The sequence below is a fragment of the Salmo salar genome, chromosome ssa20 (genome assembly GCF_905237065.1).
Source record: "Salmo salar chromosome ssa20, Ssal_v3.1, whole genome shotgun sequence".
NCBI lineage: Eukaryota > Metazoa > Chordata > Actinopteri > Salmoniformes > Salmonidae > Salmo > Salmo salar.
This window is the reverse complement of record NC_059461.1, coordinates 87,440,716-87,466,912: the sequence shown is the minus strand read 5'-3', so window position 1 is coordinate 87,466,912 and position 26,197 is coordinate 87,440,716. Positions and strand designations below refer to the sequence as shown.

The 26,197-nt window shown below is 42.8% G+C and overlaps 1 protein-coding gene across 4 annotated transcripts in view; it reads left to right on the top strand.

Moving 5' to 3' along the window:
• The window catches only part of LOC106581464 (rho guanine nucleotide exchange factor 26), a 141,702-nt gene that overhangs the window by 22,700 nt on the left and 92,805 nt on the right, over positions 1-26,197 (top strand). For 3 of the 4 annotated variants that reach the window (XR_006761043.1, XM_045704054.1, XM_014163533.2), the window contains exons 6-8: positions 2,186-2,346; positions 13,186-13,338; positions 13,817-13,949. Coding sequence is in view for 3 of the 4 variants with exons in the window: in XM_045704054.1 (XP_045560010.1) it covers positions 2,186-2,346; positions 13,186-13,338; positions 13,817-13,949 (447 nt within the window). In the remaining variant the exon portion in view is untranslated. The remainder of the gene's footprint in view (positions 1-2,185; positions 2,347-13,185; positions 13,339-13,816; positions 13,950-26,197) is intronic. The other variant, XM_045704055.1, reaches the window with a different exon arrangement.

Here is a 26,197-nt window from a genome sequence, read left to right as displayed (position 1 = left end):
GCCCTAACCAGCCATTATTCTACTCAGCTGTGAGCAGCCAGTCTCATGCCCTAACCAGCCATTATTCTACTCAGCTGTGAGCAGCCAGTCTCATCCCCTAACCAGCCATTATTCTACTCAGCTGTGAGCAGCCAGTCTCATCCCCTAACCAGCCATTATTCTACTCAGCTGTGAGCAGCCAGTCTCATCCCCTAACCAGCCATTATTCTACTCAGCTGTGAGCAGCCAGTCTCATCCCCTAACCAGCCATTATTCTACTCAGCTGTGAGCAGCCAGTCTCATCCCCTAACCAGCCATTATTCTACTCAGCTGTGAGCAGCCAGTCTCATCCCCTAACCAGCCATTATTCTACTCAGCTGTGAGCAGCTAGTCTCATGCCCTAACCAGCCATTATTCTACTCAGCTGTGAGCAGCCAGTCTCATCCCCTAACCAGCCATTATTCTACTCAGCTGTGAGCAGCCAGACTCATCCCCTAACCAGCCATTATTCTACTCAGCTGTGAGCAGCCAGTCTCATCCCCTAACCAGCCATTATTCTACTCAGCTGTGAGCAGCCAGTCTCATCCCCTAACCAGCCATTATTCTACTCAGCTGTGAGCAGCCAGTCTCATCCCCTAACCAGCCATTATTCTACTCAGCTGTGAGCAGCCAGTCTCATCCCCTAACCAGCCATTATTCTACTCAGCTGTGAGCAGCCAGTCTCATCCCCTAACCAGCCATTATTCTACTCAGCTGTGAGCAGCCAGTCTCATCCCCTAACCAGCCATTATTCTACTCAGCTGTGAGCAGCCAGTCTCATCCCCTAACCAGCCATTATTCTACTCAGCTGTGAGCAGCCAGTCTCATCCCCTAACCAGCCATTATTCTACTCAGGAGCTTCTCTCTCTGTTCTTTCTGCATATCTCCATCAGTTTTAAAATGTTATTTAGCTCTGATGGGGAACTGGGGCGAGCAGACGGTGCTGGGGCGAGCAGACGGGGCTGGGGCGAGCAGACGGGGCTGGGGGGCTGGGGCGAGCAGACGGGGCTGGGGGGCTGGGGCGAGCAGACGGGGCTGGGGGCTGGGCGAGCAGACGGGGCTGGGGAGCTGCGAGCAGACGGGGCTGGGGAGCTGGGGCGAGCAGACGGGCTGCGAGCAGACGGGGCTGGGGCGAGCAGACGGGGCTGGGGCGAGCAGACGGGGCTGGGGCGAGCAGACGGGGCTGGGGAGCTGGGGCGAGCAGACGGGGCTGGGGAGCTGGGGCGAGCAGACGGGGCTGGGGAGCTGGGGCGAGCAGACGGGGCTGGGCGAGCAGACGGGGCTGGGCCGAGCAGACGGGGCTGGGGCGAGCAGACAGGGCTGGGGTTTCTGTTACGTGTTTAGATATTGGAGTGGATAGGTATTTTTATTCTCTCCAGATGGGACCGGCAGGCCAGTCTGACTCGGCTTCTCTATCATTCAGCCTCGGAGTACCACTGCTATAGAGGAGAAACAGAGCCCAGTGGCGGGGCAGACCCAGTACTGTCACGATACTACTTGATATTCTCATATTAGGCCTGGTATCACAACGTTGATCATACCAGTTGAAAATAGGCACATTTTCTTGCAGTTTACACAGATTTTTCACTTGCTTCTGTGCAAAAAAAATTCTCCTTTTTGAGCCCTCACCAGTTAGCATCCCTGTAATTACCCTCTCTCTTGTTCTCTCTCTCTCTCTCTCTCTCTCTCTCTCTCTCTCTCTCTCTCTCTCTCTCTCTCGTTCTCTCTCTCGTTCTCTCTCTCTTGTTCTCTCTCTCGTTCTCTCTCTTGTTCTCTCTCTCTCTCTCTCTCTCGTTCTCTCTCTCTCTCTCTCTCTCTCTCTCTCTCTCTCTCTCTCGTTCTCTCTCTCTCTCTCTCTCTCTCTCTCGTTCTCTCTCTCTCTCTCTCTCGTTCTCTCTCTCTCTCTCTCTCGTTCTCTCTCTCGTTCTCTCTCTCGTTCTCTCTCTCTCTCGTTCTCTCTCTCGTCCTCTCTCTCGTTCTCTCTCTCGTTCTCTCGTTCTCTCTCTCGTTCTCTCTCTCTCTCTCGTTCTCTCGTTCTCTCTCTCGTTCTCTCTCTCTCTCGTTCTCTCTCTCTCTCGTTCTCTCTCTTGTTCTCTCTCTCTCTCTCTCTCTCTCTCTCTCTCTCGTTCTCTCTCTCTCTCGTTCTGTCTCTCGTTCTCTGTGTCAGGCCATATTTGAGTTGATATCGTCAGAACACTCCTACCTCCACAGTCTGGAGGTTCTGATCCGGATGTTCCAGAACTCAGCGGAGCTCAGTGACACCATGACCAAGACCGAGCACCACCACCTCTTCTCCAACATTACAGACGTGTGTGAGGCCAGCAAGAAGTAGGTCCTGTGTGTGTGTGTGTGTGTGTGTGTGTGGGGGCTTGCCTTCGCTAGAGAAAGGGGGATTGTAGGGATTGTAATTGATGTTCCAGACAGACACATAGCTAATGAAAGAGGGAGAGAAAATGCAGCTAAACAACAAACTTCACACAAACTTCACAGTGTATCATAGTCCCTGTTCCTTTATGAGCACAAACATTGTGCAGTCTGTGGGGAAACAGGCAGGGCTGTGTGTGTTTGAACAGCGAGAGTCAACATTGGCCCTCCCTGACTAGATTTCACCCAATGATCTATGAGTGTGTGTGTATGCATACAGTTGTGGGTTTTATGTAGAGAACATTGGTGTGGCTGGACTAGAGGTGATGCAAGTTTGTCATTAGAGCATGGAGACTGTTGGACATGGTCCTCACAGCTTATGTAACTGGAGAACACACACACACACACACACACTTTCATGACCAGCCATACAACTCTACACATCCCGACCAGTGGACATTCTCTTGTAAGACCATCATGTGTTGTAGTGATTGACAGGAAGTGCTCCATCTGGCCTGGGACAACACACTGTATGGATGAGCTCTTTGTTTATCATGTAGTCTAGTCAGCCTCATGCCCAAACAGAGAGGTATGTGTGTGTGTGTGTGTGTGTGTGTTCCACAACCTTCCATGATCCCTGGATCCTCTTCCTGTCATCATGCCCAGCTTAATACACCACAACCCAAAGCTGTGTATGTGTGTGTGTGTGAGACCTGTGTGTGTGTGTGAGACCTGTGTGTGTGTGTGAGACCTGTGTGTGTGTGTGAGACCTGTGTGTGTGTGTGAGACCTGTGTGTGTGCGTGAGACCTGTGTGTGTGTGTGAGACCTGTGTGTGTGTGTGTGAGACCTGTGTGTGTGTGTGTGAGACCTGTGTGTGTGTGTGTGTGAGACCTGTGTGTGTGTGTGAGACCTGTGTGTGTGTGTGAGACCTGTGTGTGTGTGTGTGTGTGTGTGAGACCTGTGTGTGTGTGTGTGTGTGTGTGTGTGTGTGTGTGTGTGTGTGTGTGTGTGTGTGTGTGTGTGTGTGTGTGTGTGTGTGTGTGTGTGTGTGTGTGTGTGTGTGTGTGTGTGTGTGTGTGTGTGTGTGTGTGTGAGACCTGTGTGTGTGTGTGAGACCTGTGTGTGTGTGTGAGACCTGTGTGTGTGTGTGTGTGTGAGACCTGTGTGTGTGTGTGTGAACCTGTGTGTGTGTGTGACCTGTGTGTGTGTGACCTGTGTGTGTGTGTGTGACTGTGTGTGTGTGGACCTGTGTGTGTGTGTGTGTGTGTGTGTGTGTGAGACCGTGTGTGTGACTGTGTGTGTGTGAGACTTGGTGTGTGAGAGACCTGTGTGTGTGTGAGAGACCTGTGTGTGTGTGTGTGTGAGAGACCTGTGTGTGTGTGAGAGACCTGTGTGTGTGTTTGAGAGACCTGTGTGTGTGTGTGTGAGACCTGTGTGTGTGTGTGAGACCTGTGTGTGTGTGTGTGAGACCTGTGTGTGTGTGTAGAGACCTGTGTGTGTGTGAGAGACCTGTGTGTGTGTGTGTGAGAGACCTGTGTGTGTGTGTGTGTGAGAGACCTGTGTGTGTGTGTGTGTGTGTGACCTGTGTGTGTGTGTGTGAGAGACCTGTGTGTGTGTGTGTGTGAGAGACCTGTGTGTGTGTGTGTGAGAGACCTGTGTGTGTGTGTGTGAGAGACCTGTGTGTGTGTGTGTGTGAGAGACCTGTGTGTGTGTGAGAGACCTGTGTGTGTGTGTGTGTGAGAGACCTGTGTGTGTGTGTGTGAGAGACCTGTGTGTGTGTGTGTGTGTGTGTGACCTGTGTGTGTGAGCTGTGGCTGAGTGCTCTCTCATAAACACACACAACCCTCTGTTTCTCCGGAACAGTGTGTTCATGTCTGTGACAGTCCCCTGGGTTAGCTCATGCTGGCAGCTGTGTGTCTGTCTGTTTCTGTGTGTGTGTGTCTGTTTCTGTGTGGGGTGTGTGGTCTTCCCTTCCCCCTCTCATTCCTGAGGTCCTAACGTGTGTGTGTGTGACACACGTAACCCCAGCTGACAGGTTACATTTACGTCATTTAGCAGACGCTCTTATCCAGAGCGACTTACAAATTGGTGCATTCACCTTATGATATCCAGTGGAACAACCACTTTACAATAGTACATCTAAATCTTTTAAGGGGGGGGGTTAGAAGGATTACTTTATCCTATCCCAGGTATTACTTAGAGGTGGGGTTTCAGGTGTCTCCGGAAGGTGGTGATTGACTCCGCTGTCCTGGCGTCGTGAGGGAGCTTGTTCCACCATTGGGGTGCCAGAGCAGCGAACAGTTTTGACTGGGCTGAGCGGGAACTGTGCTTTCGCAGAGGTAGGGAGGCGAGCAGGCCAGAGGTGGATGAACGCAGTGCCCTTCTTTGGGTGTAGGGCCTGATCAGAGCCTGAAGGTACGGAGGTGCCGTTCCCCTCACAGCTTCGTAGGCAAGCACCATGGTCTTGTAGCAGATGCGAGCTTCAACTGGAAGCCAGTGGAGTGTGGCTCTTAGCACTCTGGGAGGAGGACACAATGGAGTTGTCAACCGTGATGGCGAGATCATGGAACGGGCAGTCCTTCCCCGGGAGGAAGAGTAGCTCCGTCTTGCCGAGGTTCAGCTTGAGGTGGTGATCCATCATCCACACTGATATGTCTGCCAGACATGCAGAGATGCAATTTGCCACCTGCTTATCAGAAAGGGGAAAGGAGAAGATTAATTGTGTGTCGTCTGCGTATCAATGATAGGAGTGACTATGTGAGGATATGACAGAGCCAAGTGACTTGGTGTATAGCGAGAATAGGAGAGGGCCTAGAACTGAGCCCTGGGGGACACCAGTGGTGAGAGCACGTGGTGCGGAGATGGATTCTCGCCACCCCACCTGGTAGGAGCGACCTGTCAGGTAGGACGCAATCCAAGAGTGAGCCGCGCCGGAGATGCCCAACTCGGAGAGGGTGGAGAGGAGGATCTGATGGTTCACAGATAGGTCTAGAAGGATGAGAGCAGAGAAGAGAGTTAGCTTTAGCAGTGTGGAGAGCCGTGACACAGAGAAGAGCAGTCTCAGTTGAATGATCAGTCTTGAAACCTGACTGATTTGGATCAAGAAGGTCATTCTGAGAGAGATAGCAAAGAGAGCTGGCCAAGGACGGCACGTTCAAGAGTTTTGGAGAGAAAAGAAAGAAGGGATACTGGTCTGTAATTGTTGACATTGGAGGGATCGAGTGTAGGTTTTTTGAGAAGGGGTGCAACTCTTGCTCTCTTGAAGACGGAAGGGACGTAGCCAGCGGTCAAGGATGAGTTGGTGAGGTAGGGGAGAAGGTCTCCGGAAATGGTCTGGAGAAGAGATGAGGGGATAGGGTCAAGCGGGCAGGTTGTTGGGCGGCCGGCCGTCACAAGTTGCAAGATTTCATCTGGAGAGAGAGGGGAGAAAGAGGTCAAAGCATAGGGTAGGGCAATGTGAGCAGGACCAGCGGTGTCGTTTGACTTAACAAACAAGGATCGGATGTCGTCAACCTTCTTTTCATAATGGTTGACGAAGTCATGCGCAGAGGGGGGGGGAGGGGGAGGAGGATTCAGGAGGGATGAGAAGGTGGCAAAGAGCTTCCTAGGGTTAGAGGCAGATGCTTGGAATTTAGAGTGGTAGAAAGTGGCTTTAGCAGCAGAAACAGAGGAAGAAAATGTAGAGAGGAGGGAGTGAAAAGATGTCAGGACCGCAGGGAGGCTAGTTTTCCTCCATTTCCGCTCGGCTGCCCGGAGCCCTGTTCTGTGAGCTCGCAATGAGTCGTCAAGCCACGGAGCAGGATGGGAGGACCGAGCCGGCCGGGAGGATAGGGGACAGAGGAACTCAAAGGATGCAGAAAGGGAGGAGAGGAGGGTTGAGGAAGCAGAATCAGGAGATTGGTTGGAGAAGGATTGAGCAGAGGGAAGAGATGATAGGATGGAAGAGGAGAGTGTAGCAGGAGAGAGAGAGCGAAGGTTGCGGCAGCGCAATACCATCCGAGTATGGGCAGAGTGAGAAGTGTTGGAGGAGAGCGAGAGGGAAAAGGATACAAGGTAGTGGTCGGAGACTTGGAGGGGAGTTGCAGTGAGATTAGTAGAAGAACAGCATCTAATAAAGATGAGGTCAAGCATATTGCCTGCCTTGTGAGTAGGGGGGGACGGTGAGAGGGTGAGGTCAAAAGAGAAGAGGAGTGGAAAGAAGGAGGCAGAGAGAAATTAGTCAAAGGTAAACGTAGGGAGGTTAAAGTCACCCAGAACTGTGATAGGTGAGCCATCCTCAGGAAAGGAACTTATCAAGGCGTCAAGCTCATTGATGAACTCTCCAAGGGAACCTGGAGGGCGATAAATGATAAGAATGTTAAGCTTGAATGGGCTAGTGACTGTGACAGCATGGAATTCAAAGGAGGAGATAGACAGATGGGTCAGGGGAGAAAGAGAGACTGTCCACTTGGGAGAGATGAGGATTCCAATGCCAACACCCTGCTGACCAGATGCTCTCGGGGTATGCGAGAACACGTGGTCAGATGAGGAGAGAGCAGTAGCAGTGTTTTCTGTGGTAATCCATGTTTCCGTCAGCGCCAAGAAGTCGAGGGACTGGATGGTTAGAGGGGAACCTGGTGTCCCAGGTCTAAATCAGTCTCTGATTCGAGGGGAACCTGGTGTCCCAGGTCTAAATCAGTCTCTGATTCGAGGGGAACCTGGTGTCCCAGGTCTAAATCAGTCTCTGATTCGAGGGGAACCTGGTGTCCCAGGTCTAAATCAGTCTCTGATTCGAGGGGAACAATGTAACAATGCAGCGGAACTGGCCTGGAGGTCCAGAGTTGAGTTTGAAGGATCTAGAGCACAGGTGTCGAACTCATTCTATGGAGGGCTGAGTGCGTGTGGGTTTTCACTCCATTAGAGTTGATTGATTAATTAATGTCACTAATTGGTAAGGAACTCCCCTCACCTGCTGGTCTAGGTCTTTATTGAATTGAACAGGATTAATGTCTCTTCTACATGCACTCAAACAAACAAAACAATTTGAGCTCTTACCATTAGCTGCTCTCTGTTCTGGGCTCTCTCTCTCTCTCTCTCTCTCTCTCTCTGGCTCCAGTGGAAACCTTGACCTCCTACCTCTCCTTCCTCTTCCCTCATCACCCCTTCCCCCTGTTCTTCACCACAGTGTCCCCTCTAACTGGTGTTAATCTGGGTCAGTCAGACCGTCCCCTGCAGAACAGTGTCCCCTCTGATTGGTGTTTATCTGGGTCAGTCACACCGTCCCCTGCAGCAGTGTCCTCCAGTACAGTGTGTGTGATCTGAACCTGGTAACTGGTGTGTCCTGGCAGGCCAGAGAGCAGGGGACGTCTTTAGGAACGACGGGACAGCTTTTTGGAGAGGCAGGGGACAGCTTTTTGGAGGGGCAGGGGACAGCTTTTTGGAGAGGCAGGGGACAGCTTTTTGGAGGGGCAGGGGACAGCTTTTTGGAGGGGCAGGGGACAGCTTTTTGGAGGGGCAGGGGACAGCTTTTTGGAGGGGCAGGGGACAGCTTTTTGGAGGGGCAGGGGACAGCTTTTTGGAGGGGCAGGGGACAGCTTTTTGGAGGGCGCAGGGGACAGCTTTTTGGAGGGGCAGGGGACAGCTTTATTTTATATAAGCTTTATTTAACTAGGCAAGTCAGTTAAGAACAAATTCTTATTTACAAAGACTGGGGCCTGGGTTTAAAAATACAAATATAGTACAAAACACACAACACTACATAAAGAGAGACCTAAGATAACAAGGCAGCAACACAGCATGGTAGGGCTGAGCGATATGGCCAAAATGTTATCTCCTTCCACCTTCGTGATTCTTTGCCACATGGTGTGTCGCGGGGAAAAGCCTCTTGCAACCTCTTGAGTCGGGGGTTTGTTTTGAGCCCTCGACTGTACAGTTTAACATGATTCTTGTGTAGGTGGTAAAAGAGGTTAGTGGTGTTTGAGCCTGTTGTCGAGACCGGCCTGCGACATATTTTGCAGAGGACGGTTTTCTGGTACGTGTCAGACTTTTCATACCCAAACCACATCCACGCGACCGGAGCAGCCCCTCTTCTAGGTATGAGCTCTGTGTCACGTTCACTCTCCTCCATGTTGGTTTGTGTTGCAAAGCGTTGTCCAATTGACTAAAAATATTGCCGTGAAGAGTGTGATTTGCGACACAATGAAATAAACGATAGAGCATAATATGAAACGATAGAAAAACGGCTATTGTCACACGATATATATAATCAAATCGCCCAGCCCTAGTAGCAACACAACATGATAACAACACAACATGATAACAACACAATATGGTAGCAGCACAATATGGTAGCAGCACAATATGGTAGCAACACAACATGGTAGCAACACAATATGGTAGCAGCACAAAACATGGTACAAACATTATTGGGCACAGACAACAGCACAAAGGTCAAGAAGATAGAGACAACAATACATCACACAAAGCAGCCACAACTGTCAGTAAGAGTCCATGATTGAGTCTTTGAATGTAGGTATCTCAGATAGGGGGGAGTGAGGCCTAAGAGGGTTTTATAAATAAGCAACAACCAGTGGGTCTTGCAACGGGTAAACAGAGATGACCAGTTTACAGAGGAGTATAGAGTGCAGTGATGTGTCCTATAAGGAGCATTGGTGGAAAATCTGATGGTCGAATGTTAAAGAACATCTAGCCGCTCGAGAGCACCCATACCTGCTGACTACCTCAAGCTCCAAACCCTCACAGGTAGTAATCACACCTGTGGGAAGAGGGGCATGCTTCTTACCAAACCACATGATCTTTGTTTTGGAGGTGTTCAGAACTAGGTTAAGGGTAGAGAAAGTTTGTTGGACACTAAGAAAGCTTTGTTGTAGAGCATTTAACACAACATCCGAGGAGGGGCCAGCTGAGTATAAGACTGTATCATCTGCATATAAATGGATGAGAGAGCTTCCTACTGCCTGAGCTATGTTGTTGATGTAAATTGAGAAGAGTGTGGGGCAGAGGACAGCTTTAGGAAGGATTATAGTGACTGGGTTTATCCTGATGAGGGTGGTCATCATTACCACCATTGCAGTGTTTGCTAGAAATAGTCAGGCCACTGTCAGAATATTTTGTTAGAGAAATAGTCAGGCCACTGTCAGAATACTGTGTTAGAGAAATAGTCAGGCCACTGTCAGAATACTGTGTTAGAGAAATAGTCAGGCCACTGTCAGAATACTGTGTTAGAGAAATAGTCAGGCCACTGTCAGAATACTGTGTTAGAGAAATAGTCAGGCCACTGTCAGAATACTGTGTTAGAGAAATAGTCAGGCCACTGTCAGAATACTGTGTTAGAGAAATAGTCAGGCCACTGTCAGAATACTGTGTTAGAGAAATAGTCAGGCCACTGTCAGAATACTGTGTTAGAGAAATAGTCAGGCCACTGTCAGAATACTGTGTTAGAGAAATAGTCAGGCCACTGTCAGAATACTGTGTTAGAGAAATAGTCAGGCCACTGTCAGAATACTGTGTTAGAGAAATAGTCAGGCCACTGTCAGAATACTGTGTTAGAGAAATAGTCAGGCCACTGTCAGAATACTGTGTTAGAGAAATAGTCAGGCCACTGTCAGAATACTGTGTTAGAGAAATAGTCAGGCCACTGTCAGAATACTGTGTTAGAGAAATAGTCAGGCCACTGTCAGAATACTGTGTTAGAGAAATAGTCAGGCCACTGTCAGAATACTGTGTTAGAGAGGCTATAGGGATGGGTGTGGTTATTCAGATATTTCTTTATTCAAATATCTGAATGGACGTTAGTATTCGATTAGTCGCTAGAGTAACTTTTTTTGAAGAAATATATATTACAGGCCTATTTTAACAATTACAATATACTATGACATTTGAAATTCTTAATTTAATAAAACAATCTTTTGAATGTATTTTTATTTATTTATTTATTATTATTCTATTTTTTTTACATGTGCCCCATTAAAAAGACATACCATAGCCTCCACACATGTGTAGCTTGTTGTTGTTGTTGACCTATCAAAGCGGCACTACAGTCGGAGGCTCCACAGCCTAGCAGGTGAACTGGGATATTTGATATAAATGCAAAATGGAATTTAAATGACAGAATGACGTTTCCTTAATGAGAAGGACTAGACAACAGCCACCAACAGGTAGACTGTTGTTTCATCTGAATGGAGTTGTAGACAAGGATGTGGAGCGCAGCAACACATCTGTCTTAGCAAAGCTCCTTTCCATTGATTTGATGCAGTAAAGACAGGCACAACCAGATGAGATGATAAATAAACTCTGGCATCTACAAGTTTGTCTAAGTAGCCCGAGTCAGTGCTACTGTCCCTCTCCTGTGTCACACAGACCGGCCCCCTCCCCCTCCTCGGCCCCCTCCCCTTCTCCCTCCCCCACCCCGGCCCCCTCCCCCTCCTCGGCCCCCTCCCTCTCCCCCCGGCCCCCTCCCCTCCTCGGCCCCCTCCACAGTCCCCTCCCCGGCCCCCCCTCCCTTCCCCCTCCCCGGCCCCCTCCTTGGCCCCCTCCCCGGCCCCCTGCCCTTCCCCCCTCCCCCTCCCCGACCCCCTCCTTGGCCTCCTCTCCGGCCCCTTCCCCGGCCCCCTCCTTGGCCTCCTCCCCGGTCCGCGTGCAGGGCAGGCTGCGCAGCAAGTGCCCAAGTTTAAACCAAGTTATTACATTTTTTTCCGCATGTATTTCGATGATCCGGATATCCGATAAAATGTCATGGTATTATTTGAATAGTGAAATGATTTCAGATGCCTATCGTGTGTGTGTGAACTGTCAGTGTATGGGGTAGGTCACTATAGGTGGATCTGCAGATGAGTTGAAACGAGGGCTAACTGGTTGAGGTCAACTTCCTGTGGCTGGAGGACAGTTTCCTGTGTATCACCGTGGAGACAAGGTCTGTCGTTAAAGAGGCCATCTGCCTCCAGGCCGACAGGAAGTGGAAGCCCTGTGTGTTACCTGCTAACGGTTCCCCTGAGCTAATTTAGGCAGTCTGGGAGTTTCTCTCCTGTGATGATGTGGCGAGGCTGGGACAGGTGTCAGACACACTTCCTGCCTTTGTACGTGTGTTTGTCAGAGTGTATGAGATGATGAAAACAGGCAGATCATCCAGAGAACATTTTCCAGTTTTAAAGCAAATTTTAGTGCAATTCTATACATTTTGCCATGCGTTCTACTATTACAACTTTCAAGAGTAAGTTTAAAGCTGGACTGACTTCCTTAAAAAACAATGTTTATAAAGCACTGCTCTAGATCAGGTATCCAACTCATTCTATGGAGCTGAGTGCCTGTGGGTTTTCACTCCTCCATTAGACTTGATTGATGAATTAATGTCACTAATTAGTAAGGAACTCCCCTCACCTGGTGGTCTAGGTCCTAACTGAAAGGACTAACCAGCATGCACTAGGCCCTCCATGGAATGAGTTTGACTAGTGTGTTTGTTGATTTCCCACTGATCTCTGTGTGAGGATGAGAATAAACCTCTTTGATTGCACAAAGCCTTATCAAAACTCAATCTATTTCTCTCCCCGCCTCCATCTTCTACTTTCTCTCTCCTTTTTCTTTCTTTGTCTCTTTCTTTGTCTCTCTCTTTGTCTTTGTGTCTTTGTCTCTGTCTCTCTTTCTGTCTTTCTCTCTCTCTTTCTGTCTCTCTCTGTCTCTCTCACTCTCTCCATCTCTCTCTCTCTCGTTAGGTTCTTTAAAGAGTTAGAGGATATACACTGTCTCTCTGTCTCTCTGTCTGTCTCTCGTTAGGTTCTTTAAAGAGTTAGAGGATATAAACTGTCTCTCTCTCTGTCTCTGTCTGTCTCTCGTTAGGTTCTTTAAAGAGTTAGAGGATATAAACTGTCTCTCTCTGTCTCTCTGTCTCTGTCTGTCTCTCGTTAGGTTCTTTAAAGAGTTAGAGGATATACACTGTCTCTCTCTCTGTCTCTGTCTGTCTCTCGTTAGGTTCTTTAAAGAGTTAGAGGATATAAACTGTCTCTCTCTCTGTCTCTGTCTGTCTCTCGTTAGGTTCTTTAGAGTTAGAGGATATACACTGTCTCTCTGTCTCTCTGTCTGTCTCTCGTTAGGTTCTTTAAAGATTTAGAGGATATACACTGTCTCTCTGTCTCTCTGTCTGTCTCTCGTTAGGTTCTTTAAAGATTTAGAGGATATACACTGTCTCTCTCTCTGTCTCTGTCTGTCTCTCGTTAGGTTCTTTAAAGATTTAGAGGATATACACTGTCTCTCTCCCGTCTGTCTCTCGTTAGGTTCTTTAAAGATTTAGAGGATATACACTGTCTCTCTCTCTGTCTCTGTCTGTCTCTCGTTAGGTTCTTTAAAGATTTAGAGGATATACACTGTCTCTCTGTCTGTCTCTCGTTAGGTTCTTTAAAGAGTTAGAGGATATACACTGTCTCTCTCTCTGTCTCTGTCTGTCTCTCGTTAGGTTCTTTAAAGATTTAGAGGATATACACTGTCTCTCTCTCTGTCTGTCTCTCGTTAGGTTCTTTAAAGATTTAGAGGATATACACTGTCTCTCTGTCTCTGTCTGTCTCTCGTTAGGTTCTTTAAAGAGTTAGAGGATATACACTGTCTCTCTGTCTCTGTCTGTCTCTCGTTAGGTTCTTTAAAGAGTTAGAGGATATACACTGTCTCTCTGTCTCTCTGTCTGTCTCTCGTTAGGTTCTTTAAAGAGTTAGAGGATATACACTGTCTCTCTGTCTCTCTGTCTGTCTCTCGTTAGGTTCTTTAAAGAGTTAGAGGATATAAACTGTCTCTCTGTCTCTCTGTCTGTCTCTCGTTAGGTTCTTTAAAGATTTAGAGGATATACACCAGCAGAATGTTGTTATAGATGACATCAGTGACATTGTGTTCAGACACGCCCAGTCCAACTTTGACCCCTACATCACCTACTGCTCCAATGAGGTTTATCAGCAGAGGACCCTACAGAGGCTAGTGTGAGTACACACACACACACACACACACACACACACACACACACACACACACACACACCACGCATGCGTGCACACACAAGTCAACTTTGAACTGTGACTGATGACTGACCTCTGTCTCTCTCTCTATCTGTCTCACTGTGTCTGCCTGTCTCTCTCTATGTCTGTCTCACTGTGTCTGCCTGTCTCTCTCTCTGTCTGTCTCACTGTGTCTGCCTGTCTCTCTCTCTCTGTCTGTCTCACTGTGTCTGCCTGTCTCTCTCTCTCTGTCTGTCTCACTGTGTCTGCCTGTCTCTCTCTCTCTGTCTGTCTCACTGTGTCTGCCTGTCTCTCTCTCTCTGTCTGTCTCACTGTCTGCCTTTCTCGCTCTGTCTGTCTCACTGTGTCTACCTCTCTGCCTGTCTCTCTCTATGTCTGTCTCACTGTCTGCCTGTCTCGCTCTCTGTCTGTCTCACTGTGTCTCTGTGTCTGTGTGTCGCAGTAGTAGTAAGAGTCCAGTGTTTAAGGAGGTGTTGACTCGTATTGAGGGCCACCCAGACTGCAGGAACCTCCCAATGATCTCCTTCCTGATCCTGCCGATGCAGAGAGTCACACGCCTGCCTCTGCTGATGGACGTAAGACAACACTCATACGCTGGACACTCATACGCTGGACACTCATACACTGGACAGTCATACACTGGACACTCATCTAACACACTCATACACTGGACACTCATACACTGGACACTCATACACTGGACAGTCGTTCACTGGACGCACATCTAACACACTCATACGCTGGACACTCATACACTGGACACTCATACACTGGACAGTCATACACTGGACACTCATCTAACACACTCATATACTGGACACTCATATACTGGACACTCATCTAACACACTCATATACTGGACACTCATATACTGGACACTCATCTAACACACTCATATGCTGGACACTCATACGCTGGACACTCATACACTGGACACTCATACACTGGATACACATCTAACACACTCATATACTGGACACTCATATACTGGACACTCATCTAACACACTCATATGCTGGACACTCATATGCTGGACACACATCTAACACACTCATTTACTGGATACTGGACACTCGTATACTGGATACTCATATGCTGGACACTCATATACTGGACAGTCGTTCACTGGACGCACATCTAACACACTCATATGCTGGACACTCATATGCTGGACACTCATATGCTGGACACTCATATACTGGACAGTCATACACTGGACGCACATCTAACACACTCATATGCTGGACACTCATATGCTGGACAATCATACACTGGACACACATCTAACACACTCATATACTGGATACTGGACACTCGTATACTGAACACTCGTATACTGGACACACATCTAACACACTCATATACTGGACACTCATATAACACTCAATTACAGGACACTCATCTACTGGACACTCATCTAACACTCATACTGGGCACTCATATATGGGACGCTCATTTAACACTCGTATACTGGACACTCATATATGGGACACTCATTTAACACTCGTATACTGGACACACATCTAACACACTCATATACTGGACACTCATCTAACACTCATATACTGGACACTCATCTAACACTCATATACTGGACACTCGTATACTGGACACTCATCTAACACACTCATATACTGGACACTCATCTAACACTCATATACTGGACACTCATCTAACACTCATATACTGGACACTCATCTAACACTCATACTGGACACTCGTATACTGGACACTCATCTAACACACTCATATACTGGACACTCATCTAACACTCATATACTGGACACTCATCTAACACTCATATACTGGACACTCATATACTGGACACTCATATACTGGACGCTCATTTAACACTGATACTGGACACTCATATACTGGACACTCATACTGAGCACTTTGCAATTGTATTAAAAATAAAAAAACAGATACCTTATGTAAGCATTCAGAACCTTTGCTATGAGCCTTGAAATTGAGCTCAGCTGCATTCTGTTTCCATTGATCGTAATAGAGATGTTTCTACAACTTGATTGGAGTACACCTGTGGTAAATTCATTTGATTGGACATGATTTGGAAAGGCACACACCTGTCTATATAAGCTCTCCCAGTTGACAGTGCATATCAGAACAGAAACCAAGCCATGGTGATGAAGGAATTGTCCGTAGAGCTCCGAGACAGGATTTTGTCGAGGCACAGATCTGGGGAAGGGTACCAAAACATTTCTGCAGCATTGAAGGTCCCCAAGAACACAGTGGCCCCATCATTCTTAAATGGAAGAAGTTTGGAACCACCAAGACTCTTCCTAGAGCTGGCCGCTTGGCCAAACTGAGCAATCGAGGGACAAGGGCCTTTGTCAGGGATGTGACCAATTCTAAAAACATGGTTATTGCTTTGTCATTATGAGGTATTGTGTGTAGATTGATGAGGGGGAACAAGCAATATAATACATTTTAGAATAAGGCAACAAAATGTGTGAAAAGGTCAAGGGGTCAGAATACTGTCTGAATGTACTGTATATAACCATGCAGAAACACACACACACACACCTTGTCTGTTTATGATTGTCTCACTCTCTGAAGGACTTTGTCTCTTACGTAACACTGAAGATTTGATTACACTAAACCAGCCTCTTGTTTCCTCTCTCCCTCCCCCTTCATTCTCTCATCACTCTCTCACGCGTTTATTATTTCTATTACTTTCCTTCTCACACTATTAGTCCTTTCTCTCTCCCCCTCTCCTCTCCCTCCCCCTCTCTTCTCTCTCCCCCTCTCTTCTCTCTCCCCTCTCTTCTTTCTCCCCCTCTTCTCTCTCCCCCTCTTCTCTCTCCCCCTCTCCTCTTTCCCCCTCTCCTCTCTCCCCAGATCCTCTCTCCCCTCTCTTCTCTCTCTTCTCTCTCCCCCTCTCTCTCTCTCTCTCTCTCTCCCCCTCTCCTCTCTCTTCTCTCTCCCTCTCTCCCCCTCTCTCCTCTCTCTCCCCCCTCCTCTCTCCTCTCTCTCCCCCCTCCTCTCTCCCCCCTCCTCTCTCTTCCCCTCTCCTCTCTCCCCCTCTCTCCTCTCTCTCCCCCCTCCTCTCTCTCCTCTCTCTCCCCCTCCTCTCTCTTCCCCTCTCCTCTCTCCCCCTCTCCTCTCCCCCATCTACTGTAGTAGCCTTCATTTATAATAGCCTTCATCTACTGTAGTAGCCTTCATTTATAATAGACCATCTACTGTAGTAGCCTTCATTTATAATAGACCATCTACTGTAGTAGCCTTCATTTATAATAGACCATCTACTGTAGTAGCCTTCATTTATAATAGACCATCTACTGTAGTAGCCTTCATTTATAATAGCCTTCATCTACTGTAGTAGCCTTCATTTATAATAGACTTCATCTACTGTAGTAGCCTTCATTTATAATAGACCATCTACTGTAGTAGCCTTCATTTATAATAGCCTTCATCTACTGTAGTAGCCTTCATTTATAATAGACTTCATTTATAATAGCCTTCATCTACTGTAGTAGCCTTCATTTATAATAGACTTCATCTACTGTAGTAGCCTTCATCTACTGTAGTAGCCTTCATTTAAAATAGCCTTCATCTACTGTAGTAGCCCTCATTTATAATAGACCATCTACTGTAGTAGCCTTCATTTATAATAGACTTCATCTACTGTAGTAGCCTTCATTTATAATAGACCTACCTTCATTTATAATAGACCTTCATCTACTGTAGTAGCCTTCATTTATAATAGACCATCTACTGTAGTAGCCTTCATCTACTGTAGTAGCCTTCATTTATAATAGCCTTCATCTACTGTAGTAGTCCTCATTTATAATAGACCATCTACTGTAGTAGCCTTCATTTATAATAGACCATCTACTGTAGTAGCCTTCATTTATAATAGACCATCTACTGTAGTAGCCTTCATTTATAATAGACCATCTACTGTAGTAGCCTTCATTTATAATAGACCATCTACTGTAGTAGCCTTCATTTATAATAGACCATCTACTGTAGTAGCCTTCATTTATAATAGACCATCTACTGTAGTAGTCCTCATTTATAATAGACCATCTACTGTAGTAGCCTTCATTTATAATAGACCATCTACTGTAGTAGCCTTCCTTTATAATAGACCATCTACTGTAGTAGCCTTCATTTATAGTAGACCATCTACTGTAGTAGCCTTCATTTATAATAGACTTCATCTACTGTAGTAGCCTTCATTTATAATAGACTTCATTTATAATAGACCATCTACTTTAGTAGCCTTCATTTATAATAGACCATCTACTGTAGTAGCCTTCATTTATAATAGACCATCTACTGTAGTAGCCTTCATTTATAATAGACCATCTACTGTAGTAGCCTTCATTTATAATAGACCATCTACTGTAGTAGACTTCATTTATAATAGACCATCTACTGTAGTAGCCTTCATTTATAATAGACCATCTACTGTAGTAGCCTTCATTTATAATAGCTTCATCTATTTCCTTCATTTATAATAGACCATCTACTGTAGTAGCCTTCATTTATAATAGACCATCTACTGTAGTAGACTACATTTATAATAGACCACCTACTGTAGTAGCCTTCATTTATAATAGACCATCTACTGTAGTAGCCTTCATTTATAATAGACCATCTACTGTAGTAGCCTTCATTTATAATAGACCATCTACTGTAGTAGCCTTCATTTATAATAGCCTTCATCTACTGTAGTAGCCTTCATTTATAATAGACCATCTACTGTAGTAGCCTTCATTTATAATAGCCTTCATCTACTGTAGTAGCCTTCATTTATAATAGACCATCTACTGTAGTAGCCTTCATTTATAATAGACCATCTACTGTAGTAGCCTTCATTTATAATAGACCATCTACTGTAGTAGCCTTCATCTACTGTAGTAGCCTTCATCTACTGTAGTAGCCTTCATCTACTGTAGTAGCCTTCATTTATAATAGCCTTCATCTACTGTAGTAGCCTTCATTTATAATAGCCTTCATTTATATCTACTTAGTAGCCTTCATTTATAATAGACCATCTACTGTAGTAGCCTTCATTTATAATAGACCATCTACTGTAGTAGACTACATTTATAATAGACCATCTACTGTAGTAGCCTTCATTTATAATAGACCATCTACTGTAGTAGCCTTCATTTATAATAGACCATCTACTGTAGTAGCCTTCATTTATAATAGACCATCTACTGTAGTAGCCTTCATTTATAATAGCCTTCAGACCATCTACTGTAGTAGCCTTCATTTATAATAGACCATCTACTGTAGTAGCCTTCATTTATAATAGCCTTCATCTACTGTAGTAGCCTTCATTTATAATAGACCATCTACTGTAGTAGCCTTCATTTATAATAGCCTTCATCTACTGTAGTAGACTACATTTATAATAGACCATCTACTGTAGTAGCCTTCATTTATAATAGCCTTCATCTACTGTAGTAGCCTTCATTTATAATAGACCTCTCTTTGCCTTCATTTACTAGTAGCCTTCATCTACTGTAGTAGCCTTCATTTATAATAGCCTTCATCTACTGTAGTAGCCTTCATTTATAATAGACTTCATCTACTGTAGTAGCCTTCATTTACTTAATAGCCTTCATCTACTGTAGTAGCCTTCATTTATAATAGACCATCTACTGTAGTAGCCTTCATTTATAATAGCCTTCATTCTACTGTAGTAGTCCTTCATTTATAATAGACCATCTACTGTAGTAGCCTTCATTTATAATAGACCATCTACTGTAGTAGCCTTCATTTATAATAGACCATCTACTGTAGTAGCCTTCATTTATAATAGACCATCTACTGTAGTAGCCTTCATTTATAATAGACCATCTACTGTAGTAGCCTTCATTTATAATAGACCATCTACTGTAGTAGCCTTCATTTATAATAGACCATCTACTGTATAGCCTTCATCTACTGTAGTAGCCTTCATTTATAATAGCCTTCATTAAAACATCTACTGTAGTAGCCTTCATTTATAATAGACCATCTACTGTAGTAGACTTCATTTATAATAGACCATCTACTGTAGTAGCCTTCATTTATAATAGACCATCTACTGTAGTAGCCTTCATTTATAATAGACCATCTACTGTAGTAGCCTTCATTTATAATAGACCATCTACTGTAGTAGCCTTCATTTATAATAGCCTCATCTACTGTAGTAGCCTTCATTTATAATAGCCTTCATCTACTGTAGTAGCCTTCATTTATAATAGACCATTATATAGCCTTCATCTACTGTAGTAGCCTTCATTTATAATAGCCTTCATCTACTGTAGTAGCCTTCATTTATAATAGACTTCATCTACTGTAGTAGCCTTCATTTATAATAGACCATCTACTGTAGTAGCCTTCATCTACTGTAGTAGCCTTCATCTACTGTAGTAGCCTTCATTTAAAATAGCCTTCATCTACTGTAGTAGTCCTCATTTATAATAGACCATCTACTGTAGTAGCCTTCATTTATAATAGACCATCTACTGTAGTAGCCTTCATTTATAATAGACCATCTACTGTAGTAGCCTTCATTTATAATAGACCATCTACTGTAGTAGCCTTCATTTATAATAGACCATCTACTGTAGTAGCCTTCATTTATAATAGACCATCTACTGTAGTAGCCTTCATTTATAATAGACCATCTACTGTAGTAGCCTTCATTTATAATAGACCATCTACTGTAGTAGCCTTCATCTACTGTAGTAGCCTTCATTTATAATAGCCTTCATCTACTGTAGTAGCCTTCATTTATAATAGCCTTCATCTACTGTAGTAGCCTTCATTTATAATAGCCTTCATCTACTGTAGTAGCCTTCATTTATAATAGACTTCATTTATAATAGACCATCTACTGTAGTAGCCTTCATTTATAATTGACTTCATCTACTGTAGTAGCCTTCATTTATAATAGACCATCTACTGTAGTAGCCTTCATTTATAATAGCCTTCATCTACTGTAGTAGCCTTCATTTATAATAGACCTATCTACTGTAGTAGCCTTCATTTATAATAGCCTTCATCTACTGTAGTAGCCTTCATTTATAATAGACCATCTACTGTAGTAGCCTTCATTTATAATAGACTCATCTACTGTAGTAGCCTTCATCTATAATAGACCATCTACTGTAGTAGCCTTCATTTATAATAGACCATCTACTGTAGTAGCCTTCATTTATAATAGACCATCTACTGTAGTAGCCTTCATTTATAATAGACCATCTACTGTAGTAGCCTTCATTTATAATAGACCATCTACTGTAGTAGCCTTCATTTATAATAGACCATCTACTGTAGTAGCCTTCATTTATAATAGACCATCTACTGTAGTAGCCTTCATTTATAATAGCCTTCATTTATAATAGACCATCTACTGTAGCCTTCATTTATAATAGACCATCTACTGTAGTAGACTACATTTATAATAGACCATCTACTGTAGTAGCCTTCATTTATAATAGACCATCTACTGTAGTAGCCTTCATTTATAATAGACCATCTACTGTTGTAGCCTTCATTTATAATAGACCATCTACTGTAGTAGCCTTCATTTATAATAGACCATCTACTGTAGTAGCCTTCATTTATAATAGCCTTCATCTACTGTAGTAGCCTTCATTTATAATAGCCTCATCTACTGTAGTAGCCTTCATTTATAATAGACTCATCTACTGTAGTAGCCTTCATTTATAATAGCCTTCATCTACTGTAGTAGCCTTCATTTATAATAGACCATCTACTGTAGTAGCCTTCATTTATAATAGACCATCTACTGTAGTAGCCTTCATTTATAATAGACCATCTACTGTAGTAGCCTTCATTTATAATAGACCATCTACTGTAGTAGACTACATTTATAATAGACCATCTACTGTAGTAGCCTTCATTTATAATAGACCATCTACTGTAGTAGCCTTCATTTATAATAGCCTTCATTTATAATAGACCATCTACTGTAGTAGCCTTCATTTATAATAGACCATCTACTGTAGTAGACTTCATTTATAATAGACCATCTACTGTAGTAGCCTTCATTTATAATAGACCATCTACTGTAGTAGCCTTCATTTATAATAGACCATCTACTGTAGTAGCCTTCATTTATAATAGCCTTCATCTACTGTAGTAGCCTTCATTTATAATAGACCATCTACTGTAGTAGCCTTCATTTATAATAGACCATCTACTGTAGTAGCCTTCATTTATAATAGACCATCTACTGTAGTAGCCTTCATCTACTGTATTAGCCTTCATCTACTGTAGTAGCCTTCATTTATAATAGCCTTCATCTACTGTAGTAGCCTTCATCTATAATAGACCATCTACTGTAGTAGCCTTCATTTATAATAGACCATCTACTGTAGTAGCCTTCATTTATAATAGACCATCTACTGTAGTAGCCTTCATCTACTGTAGTAGCCTTCATCTACTGTAGTAGCCTTCATTTATAATAGCCTTCATCTACTGTAGTAGCCGTCATTTATAATAGCCTTCATCTACTGTAGTAGCCTTCATTTATAATAGCCTTCATTTATAATAGACCATCTACTGTAGTAGACTACATTTATAATAGACCATCTACTGTAGTAGCCTTCATTTATAATAGACCATCTACTGTAGTAGCCTTCATTTATAATAGACCATCTACTGTAGTAGCCTTCATTTATAATAGACCATCTACTGTAGTAGCCTTCATTTATAATAGCCTTCATCTACTGTAGTAGCCTTCATTTATAATAGACCATCTACTGTAGTAGCCTTCATTTATAATAGACCATCTACTGTAGTAGCCTTCATTTATAATAGACCATCTACTGTAGTAGCCTTCATTTATAATAGCCTTCATCTACTGTAGTAGCCTTCATTTATAATAGACCATCTACTGTAGTAGCCTTCATTTATAATAGACCATCTACTGTAGTAGCCTTCATCTACTGTAGTAGCCTTCATCTACTGTAGTAGCCTTCATTTATAATAGCCTTCATCTACTGTAGTAGCCTTCATTTATAATAGACCATCTACTGTAGTAGCCTTCATTTATAATAGACCATCTACTGTAGTAGCCTTCATTTATAATAGACCATCTACTGTAGTAGCCTTCATTTATAATAGACCATCTACTGTAGTAGCCTTCATTTATAATAGACCATCTACTGTAGTAGCCTTCATTTATAATAGACCATCTACTGTAGTAGCCTTCATTTATAATAGACCATCTACTGTAGTAGCCTTCATTTATAATAGACCATCTACTGTAGTAGCCTTCATTTATAATAGACCATCTACTGTAGTAGCCTTCATTTATAATAGACCATCTACTGTAGTAGCCTTCATCTACTGTAGTAGCCTTCATCTACTGTAGTAGCCTTCATTTATAATAGCCTTCATCTACTGTAGTAGCCTTCATTTATAATAGCCTTCATTTATAATAGACCATCTACTGTAGCCTTCATTTATAATAGACCATCTACTGTAGTAGCCTTCATTTATAATAGACCATCTACTGTAGTAGCCTTCATTTATAATAGACCATCTACTGTAGTAGCCTTCATTTATAATAGACCATCTACTGTAGTAGCCTTCATTTATAATAGACCATCTACTGTAGTAGCCTTCATTTATAATAGACCATCTACTGTAGTAGCCTTCATCTACTGTAGTAGCCTTCATCTACTGTAGTAGCCTTCATTTATAATAGCCTTCATCTACTGTAGTAGCCTTCATTTATAATAGCCTTCATCTACTGTAGTAGCCTTCATTTATAATAGCCTTCATCTACTGTAGTAGCCTTCATTTATAATAGCCTTCATCTACTGTAGTAGCCTTCATTTATAATAGACCATCTACTGTAGTAGCCTTCATTTATAATAGCCTTCATTTATAATAGACCATCTACTGTAGCCTTCATTTATAATAGACCATCTACTGTAGTAGACTACATTTATAATAGACCATCTACTGTAGTAGCCTTCATTTATAATAGACCATCTACTGTAGTAGCCTTCATTTATAATAGACCATCTACTGTAGTAGCCTTCATTTATAATAGACCATCTACTGTAGTAGCCTTCATTTATAATAGACCATCTACTGTAGTAGCCTTCATCTACTGTAGTAGCCTTCATCTACTGTAGTAGCCTTCATTTATAATAGCCTTCATCTACTGTAGTAGCCTTCATTTATAATAGCCTTCATTTATAATAGACCATCTACTGTAGTCCTTCATTTATAATAGACCATCTACTGTAGTAGACTTCATTTATAATAGACCATCTACTGTAGTAGCCTTCATTTATAATAGACCATCTACTGTAGTAGCCTTCATCTACTGTAATAGCCTTCATCTACTGTATTAGCCTTCATTTATAATAGCCTTCATCTACTGTAGTAGCCTTCATTTATAATAGACCATCTACTGTAGTAGCCTTCATTTATAATAGCCTTCATCTACTGTAGTAGCCTTCATTTATAATAGACCATCTACTGTAGTAGCCTTCATTTATAATAGACCATCTACTGTAGTAGCCTTCATTTATAATAGACCATCTGCTGTAGTAGCCTTCATTTATAATAGACCATCTACTGTAGTAGCCTTCATTTATAATAGACCATCTACTGTAGTAGCCTTCATTTATAATAGACCATCTACTGTAGTAGCCTTCATCTACTGTAGTAGCCTTCATCTACTGTAGTAGCCTTCATCTACTGTAGTAGCCTTCATCTACTGTAGTAGCCTTCATTTATAATAGACCATCTACTGTAGTAGCCTTCATTTATAATAGACCATCTACTGTAGTAGCCTTCATTTATAATAGACCATCTACTGTAGTAGCCTTCATTTATAATAGACCATCTACTGTAGTAGCCTTCATTTATAATAGACTCATCTACTGTAGTAGCCTTCATTTATAATAGCCTTCATCTACTGTAGTAGCCTTCATTTATAATAGCCTTCATCTACTGTAGTAGCCTTCATTTATAATAGACCATCTACTGTAGTAGCCTTCATTTATAATAGCCTTCATCTACTGTAGTAGCCTTCATTTATAATAGACCATCTACTGTAGTAGCCTTCATTTATAATAGCCTTCATCTACTGTAGTAGCCTTCATCTATAATAGACCATCTACTGTAGTAGCCTTCATTTATAATAGACCATCTACTGTAGTAGCCTTCCTTTATAATAGACCATCTACTGTAGTAGCCTTCATTTATAATAGACCATCTACTGTAGTAGACTACATTTATAATAGACCATCTACTGTAGTAGACTACATTTATAATAGACCATCTACTGTAGTAGCCTTCATTTATAATAGACCATCTACTGTAGTAGCCTTCATTTATAATAGCCTTCATTTATAATAGACCATCTACTGTAGCCTTCATTTATAATAGACCATCTACTGTAGTAGACTACATTTATAATAGACCATCTACTGTAGTAGACTACATTTATAATAGACCATCTACTGTTTTAGCCTTCATTTATAATAGACCATCTACTGTAGTAGCCTTCATTTATAATAGACCATCTACTGTAGTAGCCTTCATTTATAATAGACCATCTACTGTAGTAGCCTTCATTTATAATAGCCTTCATCTACTGTAGTAGCCTTCGTTTATAATAGCCTTCATCTACTGTAGTAGCCTTCATTTATAATAGACCATCTACTGTAGTAGCCTTCATTTATAATAGCCTTCATCTACTGTAGTAGCCTTCATCTATAATAGACCATCTACTGTAGTAGCCTTCATTTATAATAGACCATCTACTGTAGTAGCCTTCCTTTATAATAGACCATCTACTGTAGTAGCCTTCATTTATAATAGACCATCTACTGTAGTAGACTACATTTATAATAGACCATCTACTGTAGTAGACTACATTTATAATAGACCATCTACTGTAGTAGCCTTCATTTATAATAGACCATCTACTGTAGTAGCCTTAATTTATAATAGCCTTCATTTATAATAGACCATCTACTGTAGTAGACTACATTTATAATAGACCATCTACTGTAGTAGACTACATTTATAATAGACCATCTACTGTAGTAGCCTTCATTTATAATAGACCATCTACTGTAGTAGCCTTCATTTATAATAGACCATCTACTGTAGTAGCCTTCATTTATAATAGACCATCTACTGTAGTAGCCTTCATTTATAATAGCCTTCATCTACTGTAGTAGCCTTCATTTATAATAGACCATCTACTGTAGTAGCCTTCATTTATAATAGACCATCTACTGTAGTAGCCTTCATTTATAATAGACCATCTACTGTAGTAGCCTTCATCTACTGTAGTAGCCTTCATCTACTGTAGTAGCCTTCATTTATAATAGACTTCATCTACTGTTGTAGCCTTCATCTATAATAGACCATCTACTGTAGTAGCCTTCATTTATAATAGACCATCTACTGTAGTAGCCTTCATTTATAATAGACCATCTACTGTAGTAGCCTTCATCTACTGTAGTAGCCTTCATCTACTGTAGTAGCCTTCATTTATAATAGCCTTCATCTACTGTAGTAGCCTTCATTTATAATAGCCTTCATTTATAATAGACCATCTACTGTAGCCTTCATTTATAATAGACCATCTACTGTAGTAGACTTCATTTATAATAGACCATCTACTGTAGTAGCCTTCATTTATAATAGACCATCTACTGTAGTAGCCTTCATTTATAATAGACCATCTACTGTAGTAGCCTTCATTTATAATAGACCATCTACTGTAGTAGCCTTCATTTATAATAGACTTCATCTACTGTAGTAGCCTTCATTTATAATAGCCTTCATC